This window comes from Archocentrus centrarchus, chromosome 7 (genome assembly GCF_007364275.1).
Source record: "Archocentrus centrarchus isolate MPI-CPG fArcCen1 chromosome 7, fArcCen1, whole genome shotgun sequence".
Classification (NCBI taxonomy): domain Eukaryota; kingdom Metazoa; phylum Chordata; class Actinopteri; order Cichliformes; family Cichlidae; genus Archocentrus; species Archocentrus centrarchus.
This window is the reverse complement of record NC_044352.1, coordinates 4,952,219-4,975,434: the sequence shown is the minus strand read 5'-3', so window position 1 is coordinate 4,975,434 and position 23,216 is coordinate 4,952,219. Positions and strand designations below refer to the sequence as shown.

At 42.0% G+C, this 23,216-nt stretch overlaps 1 protein-coding gene across 1 annotated transcript in view; it reads right to left on the bottom strand.

Moving 5' to 3' along the window:
• cacna1fb (calcium channel, voltage-dependent, L type, alpha 1F subunit) overlaps positions 1-23,216 on the bottom strand; it is a 62,723-nt gene that overhangs the window by 12,630 nt on the left and 26,877 nt on the right. Inside the window, exons 6-36 of the mRNA XM_030733760.1 lie at positions 21,324-21,478; positions 21,083-21,235; positions 20,324-20,520; positions 20,120-20,223; positions 19,589-19,740; positions 18,568-18,642; positions 17,172-17,253; positions 16,855-16,881; positions 16,605-16,765; positions 16,154-16,379; positions 15,862-16,069; positions 15,664-15,784; positions 14,073-14,148; positions 13,920-13,971; positions 13,781-13,841; positions 12,100-12,202; positions 10,709-10,838; positions 8,408-8,467; positions 8,220-8,326; positions 7,959-8,046; positions 7,656-7,763; positions 6,039-6,091; positions 5,222-5,368; positions 4,936-5,137; positions 3,978-4,136; positions 3,790-3,900; positions 3,438-3,521; positions 2,637-2,765; positions 2,326-2,391; positions 856-947; positions 431-590 (exon numbers count right to left, since the gene is read on the bottom strand). Of these exons, the coding sequence (XP_030589620.1) occupies positions 431-590; positions 856-947; positions 2,326-2,391; positions 2,637-2,765; positions 3,438-3,521; positions 3,790-3,900; positions 3,978-4,136; positions 4,936-5,137; positions 5,222-5,368; positions 6,039-6,091; positions 7,656-7,763; positions 7,959-8,046; positions 8,220-8,326; positions 8,408-8,467; positions 10,709-10,838; positions 12,100-12,202; positions 13,781-13,841; positions 13,920-13,971; positions 14,073-14,148; positions 15,664-15,784; positions 15,862-16,069; positions 16,154-16,379; positions 16,605-16,765; positions 16,855-16,881; positions 17,172-17,253; positions 18,568-18,642; positions 19,589-19,740; positions 20,120-20,223; positions 20,324-20,520; positions 21,083-21,235; positions 21,324-21,478 (3,649 nt within the window). The remainder of the gene's footprint in view (positions 1-430; positions 591-855; positions 948-2,325; positions 2,392-2,636; positions 2,766-3,437; positions 3,522-3,789; positions 3,901-3,977; positions 4,137-4,935; positions 5,138-5,221; positions 5,369-6,038; positions 6,092-7,655; positions 7,764-7,958; positions 8,047-8,219; positions 8,327-8,407; positions 8,468-10,708; positions 10,839-12,099; positions 12,203-13,780; positions 13,842-13,919; positions 13,972-14,072; positions 14,149-15,663; positions 15,785-15,861; positions 16,070-16,153; positions 16,380-16,604; positions 16,766-16,854; positions 16,882-17,171; positions 17,254-18,567; positions 18,643-19,588; positions 19,741-20,119; positions 20,224-20,323; positions 20,521-21,082; positions 21,236-21,323; positions 21,479-23,216) is intronic.

Here is a 23,216-nt window from a genome sequence, read left to right as displayed (position 1 = left end):
TGAATAAAATCATTTATCACTGAACCATCACTGAAGATGTTTCTAATATTTGTGCTCTTATTTGCATCATCAATCTGTTGATACTTTCCTTCTGATTTACTGTTTTGTCAGAACATCATTAAAAATGTGGATCAGCTCTCTGAGACGATGCCTCCAGCAAATCTGTGGAACCTTTGTCTGAAATGGAAGCTGGACCTGACTGACTTTTCATGCCCAACTTTTTCTGTTTGTATAAGATATCAGAAGGAATGTGTTCATAAATTAAATGAAATAAAGGCTACAGCAATTCTTTACTTTTATTTAACTGATATCTAAATGAATAAAGCAGCAAAAATACTGCATTTCACTTTGATTCTGTTGCTACATTTTGAATTTATACACTTTATAAATGTATGTGTATGTGTTTATGCACGCGCGTGTGTGTCCTGACCAGGAAAGCACACAGCATGAAGAAGCTGATGAAATAAACAATGGCGAAGTTGCTGCCGCAGCTGAACTCCTCTCCTGGTTCGTAGTCTGACTCGGGGTCGCAGCGTTTACCTGGAAGACTGGCCAACATGATCTCCTGCCACGCCTCACCGGTAGCACACCTGCACACACACATCCAGGTAAAAATAATTAGAAAATAATAAATTCTTTGTCCTGCTTGGTGAGAACTGCTTCTGATTTAATAAGAAAGAAGCAAAGGACCCAGAACAGATCCCTGTGGGATACCAGAAGTGATTTATTGAGTTCATGAAAGGATGAGAACAGGTGACAGGAGGAGAAACAAAAGAAGACTCAAACTCAAGACTACGATGACCTGGATAACTGAGAACCTACACAGACATAAAAGAAGCAGGAGGAGGATCTGACCTGAAGAGGAGGAGAACAGCTTGAGGAAATGTCTGGAAGTTGTTGTTTCTGTTGATCTGGGTGTAATCCTGCATCGCTATCTTCCCAAAAGTCTGACAAATAGAAGAACAGAAGAAAAAAAGTCAGCAGCTTTAGCATGTTCTCATTGTGAGAGGCTTCAAATGAGAAAAACCGAAACTCACCTTGGACCATAATATCCAGCTTTCTTAAAGGTGATGTTTTGCCTTGAAATTAGTAGTCAGTTTTTACTATTTGATGATTTTTTTTTTCTGTCTAACTAAGGGTTTCAGAAGGGTTGTGTGAGGGTAAATGATTCAACAGTGCTGTCTGCAAATAAAATATTAGCTGTTGGCACACTGGCCACATTTCTGTGCCAGTCTGGATGCTCGAGCCTACTGGAACACACCACTCGTCCTCCTAAGCTATCAGAACTCCAGGTGCACTATTGGCGAAAAATAATCTTGTGCTAAAACTGTGGAAGACTGCTGGCTTCAAGCTGTGTGCTGACACCCACAGCTGGGTCGCTTTTGGAAAGAGACACTAACAACTGAGGAAACGTACACTGAACTAAAGTTGAACAAATCAGATTCAAGTGGAGAGAACAAACCGTTCAAAGCTCTTATTACTCTGAAACTGGGACTTAAGAACTGCTTCAGTGTCGTAACAAGTTTGATAACAACACACATTACCGATGGGGATATCCTCCCGTGATTAATGAAAATATAAAATAAATGTAGAAGTCTGGGTAACATTGCAGTCCCATTTCATAACAGAAAACCCTTCAGCAGATATCTTATTAACTTCTGCAAAACTATTTTGCCCAAATTTGGAGGTCTTGCCTAAAGTTTTAGTCACCCCTGTGTTAGTAAAGATATATTTCACATATTCCAGCAAAATTTTCAATATTAACAATATTCATTAAATGAAAACAATTTTAAGCATGCTGTAAGAGATGATGTTCTGTGATTATCTTTAACATTTCTACAAATACTTTTTTTTGGTAACCACATCCTAGAACAGACACACAAAAGAAATCCATGGTAAACAAATTAAAGAAACTACATACTGCACTCTTGTACCAGGGTGTACACTACATAAAGTCTATTTATATTATTTATAACACTAAGCCAGATATAATGCATACTTACAAGGTATTCATATTATACTTGTGTGTACAGATACAGGACTACATAATGCACCCATACTACACAATCTGCTGAATACAACCGTGTCGTTTCCATATGAGCAATATTGCTGAGCAGTAGGCATGGCTTTGTATTGCTCAATGATGAGTCATGGCCCGATGGATGGACAGACAGACATACGAATAACGTGTTGCATATTTATCCTTGTAGTTTTGGAGTCTATAGACCGGAAAGGTAAAAGCTCACGGATAGACAGACGGATGGTCTGACAACAGTGAATTAAGTCAGAATGACCCCTGCAGGATCACCTGTGTGTAAAACTCACCTGCATGCCGATGACAGCATAAATGAAGAAGATCATGGCAATCAGCAGTGCAACATACGGCAAAGCCTGCAGAGAGACAGGACCAAGTTAGAGTCTCTTTGCTGTCGCTAAGGCCTTGAAGAAGGCAACAAATCTACAATAGAGCACTGCGTTAAACAACCCTGGACATGTGTGAAAAATGTCTCCTGAAGAATGACAGCATTGAAAAAACATCAGAGCTTTAAGCCAGAGTTCAGCCAGAACGCGGTACAGATTGACCTGTGGTAATTAAGAACTGCCACACCCTCTTTCCTGACAACGTCCCCTCTTACCTGCAGCGACTTGATGAAAGTCCACAGCAGCGTACGAATGCCCTCCCCTTTACTCAGCAGCTTGACCAATCGCATTACTCGAAACAGGCGGAAGAACGTGATTGACACCCTGGAGCTGTCTTCTCCGCTCTGAAAAGGCGTGAATAAAAAAGTGTTAATACGCTCACACAAAAATGATTGTGTGTTATTTTAGAGCTGCAGGATTCCTCCAGGCTGAGGTGAAACGACACAAAAAGATTCTGCAGGTAAAGAAGTAGTTCACACAGCTCAAAAGAAGGGGAGTCCTATATATCTGAGGGCAATCCACAAACACAATATTGGTACAATAAATGTGACTGCTAAGGACTAAGACTCAGCCTGAGGACAGCTGCTGAAAAATGTATTTAACTCTAAATCTTTCACAGCTAACATGTCTGATGTGGAGAAAAGTACAGATTGTGAACTGTCCTCTCAGAATGAATCTTTCTAGGTAACTAATGAAGTCGATTTAGCCACATTTGCACAACTTTCTCACTGTGGGGCTGCTCATGTAGACCCTGCTGCAACTCAGAGGAAAGACTCCCACAAACAACTTGAAGCTTCTGTTATTGTTTTATCAAACATGGATTACAGCCATCATCTCACTACAAACCTCAGGCCAGGTCTGTGTTTGCACATCAGGATTTCAGGGAGCACGGTAAATACAAACCGCAGAGGACGAGGAGGTGGGCACTGTGATTATTTCTATTATTGCATCAGTCATAATGAACTAAAGGAACCATCCTAAATACACACCACGACAGAAACATCACGAGTACTCACACTGAACTCAGTGACGACGATGTCGACCACACTGCCGACCACGATCAGAGCATCAAACGAGTTCCAGGCGTCAACAAAGTAATGCTGGAAGGAAGAAAATGAACATTTAGTAAGTAATGCCTCTAATCTCCTGCAAAGACGAGCTCATTTCTATTATCATAAACCTGTAATCTGAACTATCATGTTTAATATGAGTTTAATAACATGGTGGACAGAAAGAGAAAAACTCTCTAAACGAAAAAAAAAGAGAAAGGGTTCAAGTTCAGCATGTGTAAAAGAATATGTAGTTATAAAAGCAGGAAGACGTTCTGTGTACGGAGGATCAATGAAGAGGTGCGCTTGGTTTCCTCACCCTTATCCTGAGAGCAGCCAGCTTGAGCAGCATCTCCAAAGTGAAGAGTCCAGTGAACACCATGTTGAGGATGTCCATGATGTAGCTGAAGGTTTTGGACTGCTCGTAGTGCTGCGGGAGAGAACGAGAGTCAGACGGGTTGGGAGGAAAGGCTGAAAAATCACAGAGGAAAGTGAAATATTATGAACCTGAATGGCTAGAGTGACGGTGTTGAGAAGGATCAGGACAAACATGACGTATTCGAATCCTGTCGAGTTGATGATGGACCAGAACTTATACTGAACCGGATTCTTCGGGATGTAAAGCTTCAGAGGCTGAGCCTTCAGGGCGTACTCCACACATTGACGCTAGAGGGAGGGAGGAAAGGGTTCAAACATACAGCATCAACAGCATTCCAATAAATAAAGGCAATAAATGTGAAAACAAAAACTGATTAAAATATGCTGTAACTTTGTTTTTCTCACAAGAGGAATGAGACTAAAACTACGCTGCTAACAAAAATAAATAAATAAGGGAGCACTTGAACAATCTCAGCTTTGACTTTTGGCTCTCAAACAGTTGATGATTTGGGTTTAAACTGACGGCTGTTACATCATTTTATTTTCAACAAATTAGGTCAATAAAGATTTTCAGTTGGAACATTTCACTCACTGAGATCCGATGTGTGATTTAAGTATCCCTTCACTTTTTGAGCAGTTTATATAAAAGATAAAAAAAAATTTAAAAAAATCACCTGATGAATTTTTTCATGGCGAAATGAAAGCAACACTAACTTACAATAATTTAATTACAAAAATAAGAAAAAATGTTCCCTGAAAATCTTTTCTAAAATTTTTTAAGGTGCCACTGTGCTGAGTGCTGAGCTCTAATTTATCTCTCTCTGAGACAACAACTATGATAGAGCGCCCCCCTCTGGCTGGAAGAGTTAGACGAGCATCAGGAGAGCCGTGTTTGGCTTCCTGGTGTTTGGTGTTCTCCGTGTTTCCAGTACAAACGTCTGTTTGACGTTCTGAAACTCATTTAAGTACTTTCTCTGCTTGTCTTGACCACATTTAAACGTTCTCTCCTCTGATGTTTTGCAGTTTGTGAACTGTTTGAGAACTTCTTGTGGATGAAATGTTATTGCACTGATTACATTTTCCACACCTGGTTCTTGTCCAGCTCACAGTTCTTGTATTCTTGTTCTCCCTGTTCTCTGAAGGTGATGATGACAAAACCCACAAAGATGTTCATCATGAAGAAGGCTATGATGATGATGTAGACGATGAAGAAGATGGAAATCTCCACTCGGTAGTTGTAAATGGGGCCAGAGTTCTCGCCGTTGGCGTCGATGGCTTTGTACAGCAGACTGGAGACAGAAGGGTTAAAACGTCAGTGCTGGTTCCCGACAAACACTTAAAAACAACGGTTCTTTTAAGACCCGAGTACTCACGCAGGCCAGCCCTCAAACGTGGACACGGTGAAGAGCGCCATCATCCCCATCAAGACGTTATCAAAGTTAAAGTCGCTGTTCAACCAGATCCTCTCTCTGACCATTGGATGGCTCACATCTCCATCTTTATACACCACGAAGGTCCCTCTGAACACACAGTCACATTTTCAGCTCGTCAGAGGACGTTGACTTACAGTTACCTTCTGGATATTTAATCATAAAGTAAACAGTGCCTATGCCTGAGGCGATAACCATAAACATACGATAGACCTTACTATAACCTCAAACCAAGTATTCACCTTCAGTTTAATCAGCTACATTAGAAGGACTGACCTTTGACCACACATGAGTAAACAAATACACACATTGAGCCGAGTCACGGAAACAAGAATCTGAATGAAATCATGACTTCGAGAAACTGGACAAAAGACTGTATATTAAGGATGGACATAGCTACAGCAGCATCACCCTGTTATGAATGTTTTCACTGCTGCCATTTTGGTGATTTGAAACAGGACATGATGCGTGAGGGGCGGATCTTATTGTGAAACAAAGGGCACTGTATGCTCATTTCCTAATGACTTGTGATTAAGTCATTATCTGATGAGCACATCCTGAATAATCCTTCTTTCTTTTACTATCATTCACAAAATTAAATAATGTTTTATTCAACATGACTTCAAACTGGAGACTGAGCCCTCCGTGACTTCAGTGTTTACTGAAGTCACGGAGGAAGGGAGCCGAGGGCCATTTTCTCGTAGGCTTCCTTGCAACCAGAAGTCTTTCTGCAGCCAGAGAAGAAGAATTTAAAACTTACTTGCATTGTTCTGGGGTGCTCTTGGCCTCGTCGGTACAACGATAAAATTTACCCTGAAATACAAAACACACAGATTGGACCAGAAATGCAAACACTGCTGAAACCTGAACTGTCACATTTAGTCACAGATTTAAGACTTTAAAAGTATGAATAGAGACTCAGATGGTAATGCATTTTGGATATAGAAAAGCTGTTAAATGGTGCTGTTAAAGTATTTTTACAAAGAAGTTTTAAAAGTTACAATTTAAATCTTAACAGGAACCATAACAGCTGTCATTATTGTATGATGCACAGAAAACAAACAGAGAAATCATGTTAACTAAATCCATGCATCCATTTTCTTCCACCTATCCGGGGCCGGGTCGTGGGGCAGCAGCCTAACCAGAGAAGCCCAGACCTTCCTCTCCCCAGCCACCTCCACCAGCTCATACAGGGGGGACCCCAAGGCATTCCCAGGCCAGCCGAGAGATGTAATATCTCCAGCGTGTCCTGGGTCTTCCCCGGGGCCTCCTCCTGGTAGGACATGCCCAGAACACCTCACCCAAGAGGCGCCCAGGAGGCATCCTAATCAGATGTCCGAACCACTGGCTCAACTCAACTGGCTCCTTTTGTTTTGGAGGAGCAGTGGCTTTACTCTGAGCCCCTCCCAAATGACTGCACTCCTCCCCCTATCTCTAAGGGAGAGGCCAGCCACCCTTCGGAGGAAGCTCATTTCTGCTGCTTGTATTTGCGATCTCATTCTTTCAGTCACTATGTTATCTAAATCATCATTTTGTATTTTAAATTATAGCCGAAAGATTATCTCTCTCGGCTATTATTTAAAATAGCTCAGCTGGCCTGGGAACACCTTGGGGTCCCTCCGGATGAGCTGGTGGAGGTGGCTGGGAAGAGGGAAGCCTGGGCTTCTCTGCTTAGGCTGCTGCCCCCACGACCCGGCCCCCGGCTAGGTGGAAGAAAATGGATGGATGGATTTTCTCCAGATAAACAAAGAAATTAAGTTGCCTTTATTCAGATTTCATACTCTGCCCTCAAAAGAGTTAAAAATGAAGTTAAATATGTTTCTCCTGCAATACCAAAAAAAAAAAAAAAAGAAAAAAAGAAAAAAAAGAAAAGTTAGTGGATGATAATTTTGTTTGGGTTGTTTTAATGTATTCTGCATGATGGTGAACAGAGTGGAGTTTAGTGCTGAGTAGCTTGGTGTAATTTAGTGAGTCTAATAGAAAACGTGTTTTATTTAAATCAGAGATTATGTAAGAACGTTTCGCTTTTTGTTAGTTTGGCTGAAGAAAAGTGCCATTTTTAAAAATCCTATTTAGTCCTGTTGGACTGGACCATTTCTGGACAGTTTTCATTTTGGTGGGCCTTTGATGATTCTGGAAATTCAGAATGAGTGTCGTCATATTTCAGCCACTGAATGACTTTTATTCCTCAGAATTTCAAACTTTTCCAAAAATTAAAAAAGCCTGCGTTGTGTAAATCTGGAAAAGGTTTGTGTTATAGTGTGAACAAGGGAAATTAATGGAAACATTCTCGTACCGCCAGGATTACGGGGGCTGAGACAGAGAGACAGCGTTTTTCCGCAGTATTTATGAACCTGACAGACTTTCTCAGCCTCACCTTGAAGAGCTGGACTCCAATACAGGCGAACATGAACTGCAGCAGGGTCGTGACAATCATGATGTTTCCGATGGTCCTGATGGCCACGAACACACACTGGACCACATGCTGCAAGACAAAACAAACAAACAACAAAAACCCCACCCCCAAATCAGGGAGTATCATAAAAATAGAACAGCAGAGGCCCTAGTGGTCCCCTACGATCCCCTGATGGTCTCCCACAACACGATTATCCCCTTAGCCCCCACAGTACGTGAACACATCACTGTACAGACATACAGAAGTGGCCTGATGTGGCGATACCTTGAGTCCTTTGGCTCTGTTGATGGCCCTCAGAGGTCGGAGCACCCTGAGGACCCTGAGGATCTTCACCACTGAGATGGCACTGGAGCTGCAGAGGCACAAGCACACATTTACACACCTCAGTCTGTTTAAACACATCACAGCTGAAGCATCGATTCATGTTCACGCTGGCAGCTGCTGCTTTCAGGCATCTGTTACAGGAAGAGTTTTTAAATCAGCAACTTCAGCCGCAGTTTAACAGTTAAGTAGTTGGATACTGACTGCAGGAAGAAGGAGACCAGAGAGACGCTGACCACCAGCAGATCCAACAAGTTAAACCAGTTTCTGCAGAACGAGCCCTGATGGAGGAACGCTCCGTGGACCGTCATCTGTGAATGACAGAACATGTTAGCATGTTGACCACAAGAGGCCTGAATCAGTTCTTTCATTGAGCTGGAGGCGATATTTACCTTTAACAGAATCTCCACAGTGAAGATGGAGGTGAAGGCGTAGTCTGCATAGCCCAGAATCTGAACACACAAACACACGGCTGAGGCAGGTGAGTCAAGATTATTGAGTCCAATTTAAAGCAGGTACATCCAAAGCTTAAAATAGATATCAAGGCAAAAACAGCATTTTAGTTTGTATTATTTACAGTCAATGAGATATTTTTGTGTCTGCTTTTGTGAGGTTGTCGACTTCAGGTGATGCTGCTGTGTTGGAGGCTGAAAGTGTTCCAAATAAATAAAGTAACAGATAGAAATAAATAATCAAGATGTTGGCTCCACAGAATGCTCAAGGTGTCCTGTGGTTTTAAGTATCAAGCGGCAGATTGAAAATCCCATCATTTCCAGAAACCGGAGCTGGACACCTCATGGATCTGAGCTGTTTTTCCAGCATACCTCACAGATGTTCAATTTGAGATAGGCTCGAGGGAGTTTAGAAACCAGATCACCACCTTGAACTGTTTCTTGTGTTTCTCACACCAGCAGGTTTGGTAAGGGAACATTTTCTTACCCATAAATATCAGAGAAAATCCCTCCCATGAAGGGGTGAACGTGGCCTGAAGTGGTGTGTAAATTAGCAGCAGCCCCAAAGTAAAAATGCAGAGTTCAGAACTGTGGGGTGATGCCATCGTGGCCACATTCATCTTTTCTTTTGCCTGTGGTTCTGACTCCTTTCTGTCATAGTCAGCATGAAGATTTTGGTTTACCTGTGAGTTCTTTATCTGCAGAGACAGACATGCTGTCTTACAGTCTGTGCTGTGTGCGGTACCTCTCCTGCAGCATCGACCCACACAGGTGAGCCTTTGCTCTCGACACACAATCTTGGGTACTGGTTCACCAGTTGTCCATCTTGAACCACTTTTCGTGCATTATTTACAAACCAGTGTACACGACCTGCTGTTTTAGATACACTGCCGAGCGGTCGAGCCTCATCACAGTTTGGCCCTCGACAAAGTCACTCAGATCCTTGCGCCGTTTTTCCCCTTTAACTTCAAGAACAGGTTGTTTTCATCTTTCCTTCCTTCCTATTCAATTCCTTAATAATTCATATGCCAACCTTTGTCAGAGGTTTTGTGACTGTTGGAATTTGCAAGCAAAACTTTCAAGACTTATAATTTCCACAGTTTCATAAAGACCAGAGGAGGCAAAGACAGGGTTAACACACAGTATGAGTGGGTCTGATTGTATGTTTGAAGTCATTTCCTCCCTCAGCTGTTCTGAATTGCTACTTCTTGCATGAAGACAGCTGCTGCTCTGCATGTGAGTGTTTAAATTTGTGTGTCTGTGTTTATATTTAACACACACACACACACATATACAGTGCGTATCCAGGATCTGACAGTGAACTGGTGATTTTCTCCCTCCATGTGTTTCCATGTGTTTTCCCTCTTTAACCCGGTTAGGCACTGACCCATTTCTGCTGTGTAATCTGCTGAGGCCCCGCCCCCAGCACAGACCACAGAGGGTTGGTGTAAGACTGGATCAGCTGGATGGATGCTGTGCTCCGCTGTGATTGGTTGCATGGTATCAGGTAACTTGGCAGTGGTGAAAGTGGTGTGGTGGGCTTGTCTTATTGAATGCAGACAGCTAGAATAAATATGCTTCAAGAAGGCCTTGGAGTGCCGAGCCTGGATAAATGGGGAATGTTGTGTCAGGAAGGGAATAAATCTTTGCCAAATCAAACATGGGAATCATCAAGAATGAGATTTCCATATCAGATCAGTCGGCCCGGGTTAACGACCGCCTCTGGTGCTGCTGGTCAACAAGGTGGAAACTGTGCTACTTTTGACTGAAGATAAAGGAAGAGGAGAGGAGAGGTGGGATTGTGGAGGTGAGAGTAGGGACTCTAAATGTAGGAACTATGAAGGGAGAGAGCTGGCTGATGGTGACTGGAGCAGACTTCAGTGGATATGTAGGTGAAGGGAACAGAGGTGATGAGGTGTTGGGTAGGTATGGTGTTAAGGAGAGAAATGCAGTCTATATTTCTGTAAATAAACCATACAGTGTAAGCTCACTGTGAACAAAGGACTTATTTTTGAGGTTTTTCTCTAATCTAGCACCAAACCAAGCACTTTGAACCACAGTTGGGTCTGATTGGCTCTCAGATCCTCCTCAAAAAGCTGACGTTCCCCCTCAGATTTCACTTCTCTTAGCTCCGTTAACTACAACAGTATTTTTTTTTTTTCATCTGCGTAAGTTCAGTTTTGAGATTCAACATCGGGTCTCACTCATAAAAGCTCTGATGAACGCAGTTGGGACACTCACGTTGTTCCTGAAGGAGTGCGCTCTGATCGGATCCTCGGCAGCCAACGAGCAGCTGCTGAGGATGATGAAGACGAGAATGAGGTTGGTGAAAATGTGGTGGTGGATCAGAGAGTGACAGGCCACACGGATACTACAGAGAGACAGAGAGTTAGTGTTAGAGGCTCCAACATGAAAGATGCTAGAATTTCATTCACAAAAACAGGAGCACAGACTCTTTGGTTGGGTTGTGAGAACAATGAACCACACAGCAAACTGCATTATTTGTCAGATAACTTCACTAACATGCTAAAAAGAAGCAGCCGCAGCACAAGGATGCCAAAGATGTCCACTTCCTGAATTATAAAAGATGAAGTCTAGCAGACACACTGCAGTACCAGCACCAGCCACCTGTGCTGGCATCGGCCCTGACCATTTAAGCCTAAATAAAGTTAAAACGAATGAGTTATATAAAAAAATCATTCCCTGTACAGTTTTTATGAAGGGGGAAATTAAGTTTAGAGACCATGAACATTTTTAGTAGCAGACTATAAAGACGTTTATTTCTGCTGTAAAATTGATCAGTCTCTGGGGACATATGAAGAACTGCAGTTTTCATTCAGTTTTCAATTTTTATATAGTCTGTGAGAAGTCTATGAGAAAAAGACCCTCCTGCTTACAAGGTTTCAGTTCTTAACCCCGTGAAGCCTGAACCACAAAACAATTGTCAGAAAATTCTAATTTTTGGAAAATTGAGTTTTTAATTGAATCTTCTGATAAAAAAAAAAATTAATTAAATATTAATTTGCATGTCTGACTTTTAATTTGTATCATATTTGCTACATCCAGCATTTTTTGCCATTTACTGCTTAAAAATATATTGTGCAATTTATTATCTAAACTGAAAATGTAGAAATCTCAAAAACTCAAACACTCAGGGGGTAAAGGGTTAATGAAAACAACCTGCTGTTCTTTGAATAAGTTATGGTCCCTGCTGGAGTCAAATTAATGATAAAGCAATGCATACTTGGACGTGGCCTTCTTGACACTGAGTGGCTGCAAGAAACAAGGTTTATGTTGGGAAACCCCCCCCACGGTGGGCAAGCACATCTTCTACAATCTATGCAAAAAATAAAGAGAGAGTTTTTTCTCAGTTTTTTTTCTTAGAATATCACCCCCATCCCCTACCTGTATTTTTTATTATTTTATTTTATTTTACCTAGAATAGCCCTAAAATAAGAAGTCGTAGATATTTTTTATTTCTAGAAATTATATCAGAAAATATAGTTATATGTAAATATTAATTGAAGGAAACAACAACATTCATAAATGACTCAAACATATTTGTGTGTTTGTTACTGTTTATCCTCTGGAAAGGTTACAACAACATGGCGTGTTCATGTGTGGACACTTACGGGTTTGTCTTGCTGAGGCAGAAGAAGGCGCTTCCTTCTGGGATCGGAAGAACCTTCTCTTTAGGAGGAGCAAGATCAGCCATCTTTAACTGGACTCCTCCCTCTGAGAAGTGAACAGGAGGAATGATTTTAGAAGACCCACAGTCATCCAGAACAGCAGGAACGGAAAAATCTCAAGTGACCACATTTCAGGGAGTGAGAGTTGAACATTTAGTTTACCACAAGTATGCTCCTGATATTCAAACATTCATACAACAGGCTTAAGAGTGTCTCTGAGAGCAGGTTCTGCATTACTGTTCTTATTAATTTACTGTCTGAAAATTGTCATATTTAACAAAACATTTTGTTTCTTTTTTTTGTTCATTGGTGGGATTGTTGTAAAGCAAAAAGAATAAATCCCACCATATGTTGCTGTACAGAAAAATAGTGCCAAAAGTTATGAACCTAATTAACACTGCGCCATTCGTTGTAGAAACAGAAACAACTGGCTTGTTTGTGTGACATATGGAATTATTTTCCTTGGATATATGAGTTACCATTTTTACACTTTTTTTTAAAGATGTCATTAAAAAAATCCCCATTCATTTCAACAAGGGAATGTTGGGACCTTCTGAAGTCTTCTGAAAACCTGCTGCTGAGCCCACAATTTTCACTCTGCAGGCATCAATTTATCACCAAATTGAAGGAAAAATCATCTTCTTTGAAACAATGTCTTTATCAAAGTCAACAGAGTTACACTTTCTGATCTGCAGGCAGCTGAGTGAGTGGAGTGCCATCTAACTGCCCCATGGAGTTGCTTTATAACTTAAGGATTTTTGGAGAGAAGCATGTCTTTTTCTATCTCGCTCCCGTGGTCACATTTTAAACACCGAGAACACAGAAACACAGATCTGTAGAGCAACTTCTTGAGGCGCTCGTGGTTTGTAAACCAGGTAAATATGAGTTACAGTTTGGAGGAAATAATCTGTTTCCCATCACCACGGGAACTTTAACTGCTGCTTTAACTGAAACAGGCGTAAATCACTGACAGTACGACTCATTTAAACCTGATCACATTGATTGGTGTATTTAAATCTCCTCTCTCTCCGTCTCTCTCTGATTGGTGGACACTTTTCATGGCCTTAGAGTTACTAAAAGCATTTTAATGTTTGCTGTAGACGATGATGTTTCAGCAAAAAGTCTCAGCAACTTATTGACTGCGCGTAGAGGTATTAGGACAGTGGATTGTTTGCAGGAGGGCGTTCAGTCCTTTTGTGTGCACCATTGCAGCATAATCTGTCATAACTTGCAACATAAATAAATGATTTATAAATACTGTGATAGACCTTTGAAATTGGTATTAAATAACCCTTAAATCTCCTCCTAATCTGAGTCAACATAGGAAAGAGAAGGGGGAAGAACTTCCTTGAAAACTGTTCCCTAAGGAACCGATTTTTGTTACAGTTCCGCAAAAAGGTTCTGTGTGGATTCAAATGATGTTCTTTGATGTGAAGCTGGTGGGTTTTCTTGTTTACAGCTGTGAGTACTTAGTTTCTGAGTTTTCATCCAGCTAAATTGTTGAATTTCGTTTTCCTCATCACTTTGATTTGGATTTCTCTCGTTTTGGAACCTGTCACTTCAGCTTCGCTTCTTCTCAGCCAAACTTTTCAAAATGTGAAGACGTGTTCAGCTGAGGACTGACCGTCGTCTCCTTCAGGAAGCTCCTCTTCCTCTTCATACTCGGTGTCTTCATCAACATCGACCTGAAAAAACAAACAGTCCTTAAAGAAAATGATCAGTGATCATTAACTGAAAGATTGCAGTCCGAGCTTGATGTTCACCTTCACTTCTCCTTCTACTGCCTCCTCCTCCTCAGCTCCCTCCTTCTTCTCACTGGACAGACAAAAAACAGCCGTGGAACAGGAAGTAAACAACGAGCTTTTATTATTATTTCTTCAACCCTTCTTTCATTTTTTCCTCCCTCCATCACTTACTCTTTTTTCTTGTCGTCGCTGTCTCCACCTGCCAGGTTGTCCACAGCGATAGCCAAGAAGACGTTCAGCAGGATATCTGATGGTCGCTAAGGATGCTTATGTATGGTAGGCTCTACTGTAGATTATGTCCCTGTTATTATTATTTTGTGTTTTTCATGAAACAGAAGCAGAAAAAAAGTTATGTTTAACCACTGAGGTGGGTTATGTGTGTCACTGTGCTCACTGGCCTGAAGCTGTGGAATCAGTTACTGTAGAAGATTTTGGACATCAGACACTAATCAGAAGGAGCACCTGATCCAACAGGTAAAACTTTGGGTTGCTGTGATTTCTGGGTAGTGAGCAAATTGATGAGAATGTAAGTTTCTCAAACTGGTTTCCTGTGTAGCAAGTCTGAACTCTACACTAGAGGCTAAATAAGGAGTTCAGGCATTCAGAGAGAGCGTGGAGTAAAGTTGCTGCACTGTATTCCAGGTGCCACCAGCTTGACTGTCTCGGACTGTTGCCAATCACTTTCTAGAAAAATGAGCAGCTGTCTTGCTAGCTAGCAACATATCACTTAATTTTCAATATAAATTGGTTATGATTACTAGCTATGACATGAATCATAAGTATCTAATAGACTCCAACATTAAGGTTAATTATGGCGTTCTACAGGGTTCTGTGCTAGGACCAGTTTTATTTACACTACACATGCATCCCTTAGGCAGTATTAATAGAAAGCATTGCATATGTTTTCATCGTCATGCAGATGATACCCAGCTTCGTCTATCCATGAAGCCAGATGACACACATCAATTAGCTAACCTGCAGGAATGTCTCAAAGACATAAAGGCCTGGATGACCTACTGGAGGTTTTTTTCCTGTTCCCACTGCTGCCAAGTGCTGCTCATAGGGGGTTGTTTTTATTGTTGGATTTTCTCTGTATTATTGTAGGGTCTTTACCTTACAATATAAAGGGCCTTGTGGTGACTGTTTGTTGTGATTTGGAGCTATATGAACTGAATTACCAGCCTTGATAGCCGGGGTTTAGTGTCGTTATGTAGGCTGTGTCATGGTCCTGGGCCTTTGAACAGGCTCCTGAGGCTGTTTTAAAAAATATGACCAAACTGACAACTAAAATGTCAATGACGTAGTAGCTCATGTGGCTCATGATCCATCACAAGTCACAGGCTACTGCCTATAAAATGCTAAACACGACCTTGATCTTGACCACAGTTTGTGGAATTTTAGGAGGTGTGGTGATTCATGTGAACTGCAGACAGACAGCAGACGCCTCGCCATGGAATAATTTTAGTGGTCCTTCACCCGGATGAGCTAAAAACTAAAACTGAGACTATTAATTGCATAATTTTTTAGACGTACTCAACATTATTTCAGTTAGTTTTGCTTTTTCCAGGTAGGGTTAAAGTCTAGTCCCAGATTTTATTAAACTTAAGTTCTAGTTTAGTTTAAGTTAAATATAATAATCTTGGTATGTGTGTCATCATAGAAAAATGTGATCTTGGAGACTCCTATGGTAGCAGGAATTACCACAAAGTTAATTTTAAGAACTTAAAAAAACTCGAGTTGTCTGAGGTGACTTCAAGGATACAGTTACCACAGATGAAGAGGATGACAAAGTAAATACAGACAATCATCCCTGGAAACACGGGGCCGCCGTACGCCATGATACCGTCATACATGACCATGTTCCAGTCCTCACCTGTCAGGATCTAGACACACATCATCATCATGAGGAACACACTTCCTGCATGCTGTGACATCACTGAGTGTCAGGTTGCAGCATTACCTGGAAGCAGGTGAGCAGCGCCTGAGGGAAAGCATCAAATGTGCTGCGTTTCGTCTGCGTCTCGTCAAAGTTGAACTTTCCTCCAAACAGCTGCATGCCGAGCAGGGCGAAGATGATGAGGAAGAGGAAAAGGAGGAGCAGCAGCGAGGCGATGGACTTCATGGAGTTCAGCAGGGATGCCACCAGATTGGACAGAGCCGTCCAATGGCTGCGCAAACACAGAGTGACCTCAGTGATGACTCAGTTACCAGCTGTGTGACCGTCATCAGGCGGTTCAGGTGCGTTTTCTCACCGTGTGACCTTGAAGATCCGCAGCAGACGGACGCAGCGCAGCACAGAGATCCCCAGAGGAGGCATGATGTCCAGCTCCACCAGGATGGTCTCCACGATGCCACCACACACCACGAAGCAGTCGAAACGATTAAAGAATGCCACAAAGTAATGAGCCAGACCCAAACTGTACATCTTCAACAGCATCTCCACCGTGAAGAGAGACAGCAGCACCTTGTTGGCAATGTCTGCGGAAAAGAGAGACACGGACAGAGAAAGAAGGATTGTTCAATTTTTGGCATTTAATTACTTCATTGTATCACAACTGTTTCATTTCAGTCAGTAATTATTATAACCTTTTATTACCTGTTTTTAATAGGTCATTAATTTATTGGACTGCCTGCCAAACATTTTGAAATAAAAACAGTGTCTCTATGACTGTTTCTTGTGTAGGACAAGGAGGTTGATGTTACCCTGGACTTGTGTCAGCCAGTCCGGTTGGTTATAGTGCTCGGAGGCGCTAAGGGAGGTGTTGAGGAAGACCAGCAGCAAAACCAGCCAATAAAAAGTTACGGATTTGACGGCAGTGCGACAGTTTCTGCGACAGACTCGATTCCAGCGACGTAACGTCCGACTGAGGCAAAGAAAGAGAATCGTTCCAGTGAAGGTGTGTTTACCACGCTAACATCAGTCTGCTGAACCTTTGAAGGTCAGTGAACTCACCAGCAGCCGATCTTCATCATCTGAGCACTGAAACATAACAGGCTGAAGTTGGTTTATCGTTTCAGACTCAAACAAAATATTTGAAGTATGTGAAGTATTGTTTGTTTTTTCCTGAAGGGGGCGCTAAAGCCAGAACCATGCAGCCATGAACAGATGCGCACTGAGCTGTGTGGGTATCCCTCAGAAGCATCAGGTGTGTCCGTGTGGGTGGAGTTATTTGTTGTTTGGACAGACGCTGACTTAATTTAAAGTGAAAGTGTAGACCTGTGTGTGTGTGTGTGTGTGTGTGTGTGTGTGTGTGTGTGTGTGTGTGTTACCAGCAAGACTGGCAGCAGTTGGTGTGTTCTTCATCAATGTTCTCAGTGTTTTCAGATCCGGTTTCACTGGCAGGAAGACTCGCTGAAAGACACACAAACAAAAAGGTATTAATAAATTCAAAAATGCAAGTCAAAAATTCAATTTCTTAATGTTTGTAGGACTATTATTAATTTCTCTATAATGAATATATTTTTTTTGCTAGACAGACAAAAAAGTATATATTTATTCATATATTATGTATACAGTATATCTTAGATCTGACGCATCAAATGCTTCTCCTTTTGTTATCTAATGAAACCTGATTTATTTCCCGAGCTCCTCTCTGATTCTACTGTATACTGAGCTGAATCCAGCTGAACGAGCTCAGAGAATAAATCTGATTAGAAACAGGGTCAGAAATATGAGGACAGAAAGAGACCCAGATATTTTACAGGGACAGGGTGGATTCCTTCTACATTTAGACCAGAGGATAAAATGAAACACACACCCGCTGCACAAACTGTGTATGTGTAATTGTTTTTCTATTAATCATATTGCATGCATCTGTTAACACAGCCGCTTCCTTATGGGAACCAAAAACAAATCTCCATAATGTAGGTCCCTGTATGTCAGATTAATGCCTTCTCCAGCTCTCTCTGGATTTTACCGTATCTGCTATCCTGGTTCACGTTAAACAGAGCAGATAATCACGTAACATGTGCTGCTCTGTCTGTGCAGCATTTTGGGATGTACGAGCATCCCAGGCTGAAACAACCCACACAAAGACCATCTCCACCAACCGATTTTAGTCTTTGAAGCTGATATGTTTAAGTCCCCAAAACTGCAGTTCCTTTAATGGCCACTTGAGGCTCTCCAAAAGTGAGTCAGTCCCCATAGACACTCCTGTTAAATTTACAGAATTAAAACTCCTGCTACAAAAAAATGCTTTTGGCCTATATTTCTAGTTTTCCTCTTCATAGCAGCTGCCTGTGGGGGTTATTTTTTTTCTAACTCATCTAGCTGGAGATTCATGAGGGATAAAGGGGAGGATGTGGTAGCTTTGACAGGTGTGTCAACACAAGGAGCTGTATCCAGTCGCTGTCTATTAGGCAAAATTAAACTGGCTCTCTCCACCATGTTTGTTGTGCTGGAGTCTTTTAATGGAATAAGTAACAAGTGCTTAGGCTGCTGTGTGGTATACTTGTCAAAGAAGCGAGTGAAGTTCTACTATTTTCATCAGTTACTAATTGTCAGATATGTGCATCTGTATTTACACTTTTTAATATTACTAACCTAGCTTGCTAGCCTCAACTGATAACTTAGCAACCTCTTATCTAAATAAGGTCACTTCTGGCTCTAAAAACACTCTAATATAGTGAAACTGTGTGTGTGTGTGTGTGTGTGTGTGTGTCTCACCATGAGTTTCATTGGAGTGACTGAACCATCCAAACTTCCCTCTCTTCTTATCGGCCAAATCTCCCAGAGACGGCCCTGAGACAGACAGAAAAATACTGATTATTAAAAAAATTAACTCAGCTGAAGACATAAACAAAGAGAGACAAATATCACCAGCTCCTTCTGTCCTGGTCCCTGGGGCTAGGACCCTGGGTTTGAAATGTCTTTGTATCGCACTTCCTGGTCTGTTTCTTTAACCGTAGGGTTTTGGTTCTTCTTTAGTTCTGTTTATGATTTCCTGAGTGTTCCTGCCTCCATCGCTGTGTCCCCGTGTCTGTTTGTCTCTGTGTTTCTGGTCTTGTTTGGTTTAAGATGGAGACACTGGCAGAGGCACTGATTGTTCTGACAGCAGCTATAGGGAACGGATCCATTTACTCAACAAATGAATCTAAACAGAAAACAGTCTCCATCTAGCAGCTCAGCTGAGGTTTAAAATTCACCGTGCTGCATTTGGGCTTTTTTCCATACAAACAGTCCTGCAGCTTTTCTGAGTTTCAGCCTTACTGACTTCACTGTGACTAATTTGCTCTGATTGGATTCATTGATTGACACCCATTAACTTCTCATCACTGATTGATTTTTTTAATGAGCTGTGTGTGTAAATGGCCATTAAACGGAGTCAGCTGAGGTAGTTTCTGTACTGCGACCAGGATGCCACCTGAACACGTCCCAAGGTATCCCAGGCTCATCCAGCTGAGAGAAGACCATGGGTCAGACCCAGACTACACTGGAGGAATTATGGGTCCTTTCTGGCTTGAAGCCCAGAGTTGCTGGAAGAGGGCCTAGCACCTGGGTTAGTTTGCTTAGACCGCTGCCTTCCTGCCTGACTCCAGACAAGTGGAGGTGGATAATTTTATGATCACAGCAAATGACTGGAACCAAATGCCAAACTGGAGAAGTAAAGGAGCAAATCTGAGGAAACACACTGAGAGAAACCCACAACAGTCCGCCCAGAAGACACCGCGGTGTGTCCCAGTCTTACGTGGGTTTCCGTCCTCATCCAGTTCGTCCATGTCCTCGGCCTGAGTGATCCAGTCCATGTAGCCACACAGATCCTCCTCCATCTGCTGCTTCTCCCGCAGCTTCTGGAAATCCCCCCGAGCCTTCGCCTTCTCCCTCTCCTTACTGAACTCTCTGCAACAGTCACACAAGATTCACACAACATTTAAAACTCCATAAATACCATCAGCGCTGGAAGAAGTGCTCAGACTGTTCACTTAAGAAATGAGCAATGATGAGTGTTGATAACAAAAAAATTTATCACTACTATTATTAATAGAAATGTGTAAATTCACCACTAAATTTATGTTTCAATAGAGCCGTAAGAGGGGGGGGGGGGGGGGGGGGGATTAATTTTTATGTAAAGAAACACTATATACATACTTAAGCAGGTTAAATAGATACTTTAGAAGAAACAAGAAATGAAAATCTCTTTTTATTTGAGAAGTTAAGCAGGATTAAATAGAGGAATGTAAAATCTGGACAGCTTTTTATGTGTTCAGAGACGACCAACCCGCTGAGGACGCCCAGAACGAGGTTCAGAACGAAGAAGGAGCCAAAAATCACCAAGCTAACAAAATAGACCCACGGCAGCTCAAATCCAATGGCATCGTTCATCTGTACACAGACACAACATGCAAACAGAGATACAGGGAGAAGTGAGCATATCTTCTGCTTCTGGACAGGCTGGTAAATAAAGCACGACACCGTTGTTTACCCAGTATAATACATCAGTCCACCCCTCCATGGTGATGCACTGAAACACGGTCAACATGGCGAAAAAGAAGTTGTCGAAATTTGTGATTCCTCCATTGGGACCGTCCCACCTCCCCCGACACTCCGAGCCATTGATGACGCACTGACGGCCATGACCAGCAAACGCACACGGCACCGGGTCATCCTCCACATAATTATCTGGGGAATATCCGATGATGATATATTTAATCAGACAGCAACATAAGTTTCATTACCGCACCGAAGCTGTTTGGATGCTTTCCTTATGCCGCACACATTATTTATTTAACTCAATATGTTTTCACTATTTTCAAATGGTTTTTATGCATTAAAATATGTGGAAGATGTGTGAGATTAGACCCACGAATGTTTTTCTTCAGGCACCACTTCAGAAGCTGAAAAAAGTGCACTTCTTTAAATTTTTTTACCTGGTTGTCCACATCCCATCAATGAGGCCCACCCAGAGGTTTTAGAATCCCTGCATTAGACTGCTTAAAGGTGACCTCTTTCAAACATTTTACACATTTTCATGAAAACAAAAAAAAATGCCATTTAGCTACAAATTACAGGATATTCCCAACATACACCAGCACCAATTATAATACCAACAGAAAAGGAGGTAGCTGTTGCGGTCATTACGTATCTGCTTGTTGAGTTTTGAGTTTTTAAGAAAAAAACATATATGATGTAAGTTAAGGTGTCCTGGCTGATCCAGTCTTTCTCCCCATGTGTTTGATTATACCTGTTCCTGTATAGTAGCAGGTTCTGTGCATGCGTCCGATGAAGAGCTCCAGACCGATGATGGCATAGATGATGATGACAAAGAGAACCAGCAGAGCAATGTGAAGCAAAGGAACCATCGCCTTCATGATGGAGTTCAACACAATCTGCAGACCTGACAGACACACACACAGCTAAACATGTGCTCAACTATTCAGGATGCACACACACAGTGAGTCCACTTCCAAGTCTAGTAAACTTACTGGGGACTCCAGAAACCAGTCTGAGGGGCCGCAGGACTCTGAAGGCTCTCAGAGCTTTGACATCCAGACCTCCAGGTTTCCCAGGCATGTGATGGGTTGTCGCCTGCTCTCCGCTTGATTTATGAGTCATTGTCTCCAGGACAACGCTGAACAACCTGCGCAAACAACATCAGAAGAAGAAGAGGAGCATCAATCTTACCATACTTTGTTAGCCTTCCAAAAAATTAGGACTATAGAAGAAGCCCAGGAAAAACAGACGGGTTCAATTATATCACTCTGTAGCACGTCCTTAATGAGTGATGTCATAACCCTCAGCTTAGGAGGTGTGACCCAACAAGGTTTCTGTGTGGATTTCAGGAAAGTAAATGAAAACATGGTGAGAGATGCTGGTCCTATCTGGGCCCCATGTTGGGAGCCATTTATTTATGTAGCAGTTTGAACACACGCAAACTCAACACACAATTAGTTTGAGGGAAAAAAAATCAGATATATTAGGCAAACAAAAAGAGAAAAAAAAAAAACATTCAGCTCAATCCAGTTCCATATACTTCAGTTCATTCATAAGAAAAATCTATTGCATTACCACACTGCTACCAGTCCCCAATTTTCTTCAGTTAAGTTCAGTTTTCTTAAAAAGAAAAACTCCACTTCAGGTTTTCTAATCAATCTGCAGCCTGCAGTGAAAAAAAACCATTTCCACCAAAAGATTCATAAAGTTTAAGGAAGAAAAACGGGCAGGCAGCCAACCAGCTCAATGGACTTACAGCAGTTTTACTAGTGCTCAGATTCCTTAATGAATTTCTATTCCAGTAGTTCTGTTAGCCGCAGCTGAGCAACCCAACTTTCAGTTCATTTGGTTAGGAGGAAACAGACAACCATTCACACTCACATCCACACCTATGGGCAATTTAGAATCACCAATGAACCTAACTCCAGAAACTACATGTCTTTGGACTGTGGGAGGAAACCAGAGTACCCGGAGAAAACCCACCTGTACAGGGTGTACCCTGCCTCTTACCCTATGACAGCTGGGATAGGCTCCAGCCTGAACAGGATAAGCGGAAGGGGCTGGATGGATGGAAGGATATGAGGGTAAAATGCTTAGGGTAGGGCAGTGTTTCTCAAACTGTGGGGGTGCAGGGTTATGACCGGTGGGGCGCAAACTACTTGGGGGAAAAGTCATGCGAAACATCAGATTAATTTTCACGTTGGAACAAGGAAAATACGTTAGCACAGGGCAGCAGGTATATCTGTGGTTAGCATAACGACTAGAAAAATTCTCTGTCATCATCTTTTGTTTACACAGCGCAGTCGCGTCGCTTTGGCTGTTCTTTTTTCCAGCCAGCCTCAGACTGGGTGAACTGTGATTCTGCAGTTTTTGATTCTGCATTAAAAATTATAAACTGGATCAACAAGAGGCCCCAACTAAGAATGTCTGACAACCTGGTGAGACGTCAACACAAACAACCGGAATGCATGGATTTTTCCAGCTGAGGCAGATGAATTACAACCTAAGTATACAGAATAAAAGAAAAGTATTAAAGCTATGAGCTCATCATAACACAATGCCCCAAATCCTAAGGGATCCTTCTACCTGGAGTGGTGGCCTAGGGGAGAAGAAGAGGGTTCGTCACTGAGAGGACCCTGGTTCAAATCCTCGGGCTGGCATCACTGTGGGTCCCTGAGCAAGCCCACCCCCCAGGTTGCTCCCCGGGCGCCCTTTGGCTGCCCCCTGCTCCATGCTGTGCTGTGTGTACTACATACTCCATGTGTGTGATGGGTTAAATGCAGAGAATGAATTTCACTGCATGTAAATGTATGTGACAAATAAAGCTCTTTCTTCTTCTTCTACAGGTCTACAAAACACATCTAGACTCGATAAAATCTTTGACT